The 4,159-nt window shown below is 33.9% G+C and overlaps 1 protein-coding gene across 8 annotated transcripts in view; it reads left to right on the top strand.

The window, feature by feature from the left end:
* The first annotated feature begins 17 nt into the window (after positions 1–17).
* The window catches only part of Pde8 (phosphodiesterase 8), a 34,235-nt gene continuing 30,093 nt past the window's right edge, over positions 18–4,159 (top strand). For 2 of the 8 annotated variants that reach the window (XM_018508808.1, XM_018508807.1), the window contains exon 1: positions 811–1,954. In XM_018508808.1, the coding sequence (XP_018364310.1) occupies positions 1,858–1,954 (97 nt within the window). In that variant the 5' untranslated portion in view covers positions 811–1,857. Of the gene's footprint in view, positions 250–810; positions 1,959–4,159 lie in introns of those variants that run through there. The other 6 variants (XM_018508805.1, XM_018508803.1, XM_018508806.1 and 3 more) reach the window with 6 other exon arrangements.

Below are 4,159 nucleotides of genomic sequence, written 5' to 3'. Positions count from 1 at the left end.
GCCGAATACGCGTCGGTAGTTAGCGCGGAACCGTGTCTGACCAAGTGTCCCGTATCTACTTGCACCGCATCTACTTCAGCGCGAGGCAAACGTTTCGAAGAGAAAAAATTTCTCTGCACCGCAATTTAACGAGACTACAAAGTTGATCTTATCGGATGTAAGGATCGCCTCTTCTAAAACAGAGATTCATTTGGACGACCTACGATTGACACATTGTTAAAAAACATGTGATAGGCACACTCAGTAAACGTACGTACATGCCTGTACAAACGTACTGGCCTGTTATCATTGTTTATTTCTTAGAGCAATTAACGGCTTTATTCTTCTTTATCGAATAATTCAAGTGTATTTTTATTCTAAATCGATTGTTAAACGTGTACATCTTATTCGTTATCTTGATGTTTCGAGCGCCAACATAAGTCCCATCCGTTTTACATTAAATTCAGCAGGAGTCATCGTATACCTTTGAATAAATATTTTTTAATATAATTGTTAGTGTTGTAAGGCGATAAACAAAATTTAATATTAATAATAATTAATATGTATATGCTTAATAGTAATAATTACTATAAATACTATTGCACAGATATTTAATAATTGAATTTATTAACTTGTAGGTATATCTTATAATTTAAATTAAAAATAAAAAATAATTTGGATTACCTTTTTACTTAAAAAAGTATCTGCAAACGTTTATAATAAGCATTACTTTTATATCTTTTTTTTTACATGAGCATAACACATTTCAAGATAGCAAAAAAATAAAAACTTTTATTTATTAAAGATTATTATCTTAAAAGTCTTATCTATCTCTTTAACTTTAAACTTTAAATATCCGTATCTTGGTATAGGAACTGCAGATTTGTATCACTATGAAAACAGTGGCTCCGATAATTATGCACACAACACTATTTGCCCATTTCATGCCCACACAACGCGTAATCGGACGATTTACGTGAACGGCTATCTCATGCAGAATGTCTCTAATTGCGCATGCCGAGGATACAGCTATGTGGCTGCCAAGTGATACAGCTATTTGAGATGCGTCGCGGAACTTTTGAATTACATGTAGACACTTTCAGTGGAAGATAAGATAAAGCTAACTGAGAAAATTGTACTGACGTATGACCTCGTACACGCGAAATCTTCGCCTCGGTCTTGACGCGTGTTCAATGCCGACTTAATCGTTAACGGTTGCAGAGTTTTCGCGAAATTTCTGTTCGTCTCGACGAGAGCAAACGTTTTGTCTGGCTTTTTAATGAATAATTAATAACTATCGCGTATTGCAAACGTTACGAATGTTTATTAAATCTGTTTGAAAGTGAAAAATTCCAAGTGATTGAAAAAATCCCAGTTGATGCAACATAAATTTCACCGGTACTCATTATTAATTACTCGATTATTTAATCGAGTAATTTAGCGATTTAGCATATCGTTCTAAAGTGGTTTAGTCTCGGCTTTATTAGCGCAATCTTTTGTGTATACGTTAATTAATGTAAAATAGTATTCGCACAATCAATGTTTGGGTTATGCAAAATCAGTGCGCAGAGAACTGTTTCCTTCGGTCTCGAGATAAGCAAATTGATATGGTGCATGAGCGTGCATTTTTACACACACGCGTGCACGGTAAGCACACGTTTCAATTAAATAATGTTGAATTCTCAGCAATCTTATTTTTTTTCTAAACGAAAAAGAGGAGATTTTGCTTCTACCAATCGCCTTCGATGAAAGGTAACCTAACGATACTTGTCGCGGCTGTCATTGACGATTCAGAATCTGGCCGGATGCTTTTCGAAATTTTCGACAATGTGAGAGATAACAAGAAGGCCCATCGCGAACTGAGAGCTCGTCTTAAGAATGGGATGCAAGATTAGTATACTGAAGTGCATGAGAGGCAAAGTCGAGCAGGAGAAGAGTATATCGTCGGAAACTAGCAGTTCTATCGTTACAAGCGGTACGTTACTCTTTTTCTTCTAACATATTTTTGTTTCAATCGTTTCCAATTTTACCAGGACATAAATTATTCCATGTTCGTGTAAGCTTAAATTTGGAAATCAGAATTTATAAAAGATGTCGACAGTTGGACAGACATTTACATTATGATTTATATAACAATGCAAAGTTATACATAATTTTTGGGAATTTATTGTGAAGATAGACACGATTCATAATTTACTTCACACTTCATGCAACTGTAAATAAAAAAAAAAATGTTTTGTTGTATGATTTTCTATGAAAAAATGCAACGATAAAATACACTAAAAAATTATATTTTATATTAATCGATTATTTAATAATTTTGATCAATAAATAATACAAAGATATAAATATAATGTATCGATCGCAATCCGCATTGATTATTTCTTAATGATTGGCACTATAAAATAAAAATTTACAAAACAACACATATGTCCATCTCCAACTAAATCCTTTTGATGCGAAACTTAAGTGCTTCCTTTCGATTGCAAAATGTAATCAAGTTTGCATGTATTCGGCTCTTGGAGACATATAATATACGACTGGGGAATTTCAAACGTCGAAGCATAGTAATCTTCTCTCGAAGGTCGACTTCTAGATGATTACGTTCTTTGTGTTTGTTCAGTATAACCTGTTTACGGCTACTTGAAGCAACATTACACTCCTACAGAATTTACTTTTTAAATGACTATTTCTGGTTTTCTGTATTGCATTAATTTAATCTATATCTCGGATATACACATTTTGACGCTTCAATTGATAGCAAAAGAAAGCTTTTAGAATTTCCAATGTAAGTGCTTTTTATATGCCTAAAATCTACATTATCGTTAATATTCTCATAATTATGTCAATTACACACATAAAAGAAAATAGCTATTTATTTATATATTATTCATTGTTTCTTAACATAATATTCTTCATGTATGTCTTAGAGCATTTATACTAAGACTATCTTTTGATTAAAAGATGTATATATAATCGTTTGTGTGTGATATTTACAATAATCAATCGTTAATTATTACTTCAACTTTTACGAACTATTGAATATAGCATAATCATACATTACACAATAATAAAAAGTTCCATTATAATTGAAGAAAACTATTATTTCGACATTTTTACGGCCAAACGGGATTTTATTGTCCAAATAAATTTTTATTTTTTCTTCCGACTTTCTAATCATAAAGATCGTAATGGTTTGACGTTAACAAAAATTGAACAATCAATGGAAATCGCATTACCGTGCGTCCGTCTGATGGATGCCTTTCATTAAAGAGAAGGGAAGGAAGAGCGGGGAAGGTGGACTTCAGGTAACAGTCATTCTCCTTGACCTAGTCTACGACCGACCACGCCGTGCGTGTGTCGACTGGAGTCATCGTTCGAGACATGAATTAATCAGATGTACGAAAGGGAGCAACTTGTAGCAAAGCGTTTCTAGTTTTTCGATTTAGGAGTCTGCGCGACGCAATGTCATGCTAGACGCAGCCGTATAATATTTCGTTTTCAAGGATAATCAAACCAATGGCACCATTTTATGTCCCCCTCAAAGTCCTAAAACTTTTGTCTGAAACATTTTTCCTTAAAATGCACTGTTCAAGAGATATTTGAAGTGATAGATTAAAATGGGACACCCTGTATAATCGTTTGATATTTACAATAATCAATCGTTAATTATTACTTCAACTTTTACGAACTATTGAATATAGCATAATCATACATTACACAATAATAAAAAGTTCCATTATAATTGAAGAAAACTATTATTTCGACATTTTTACGGCCAAACGGGATTTTATTGTCCAAATAAATTTTTATTTTTTCTTCCGACTTTCTAATCATAAAGATCGTAATGGTTTGACGTTAACAAAAATTGAACAATCAATGGAAATCGCATTACCGTGCGTCCGTCTGATGGATGCCTTTCATTAAAGAGAAGGGAAGGAAGAGCGGGGAAGGTGGACTTCAGGTAACAGTCATTCTCCTTGACCTAGTCTACGACCGACCACGCCGTGCGTGTGTCGACTGGAGTCATCGTTCGAGACATGAATTAATCAGATGTACGAAAGGGAGCAACTTGTAGCAAAGCGTTTCTAGTTTTTCGATTTAGGAGTCTGCGCGACGCAATGTCATGCTAGACGCAGCCGTATAATATTTCGTTTTCAAGGATTGATTCTAAGACGAA

The sequence above is a fragment of the Trachymyrmex cornetzi genome, unplaced genomic scaffold (assembly GCF_001594075.2).
Source record: "Trachymyrmex cornetzi isolate Tcor2-1 unplaced genomic scaffold, Tcor1.1 scaffold272, whole genome shotgun sequence".
NCBI classification, from domain to species: domain Eukaryota; kingdom Metazoa; phylum Arthropoda; class Insecta; order Hymenoptera; family Formicidae; genus Trachymyrmex; species Trachymyrmex cornetzi.
This window is presented reverse-complemented; position numbering and strand designations above follow the sequence as displayed.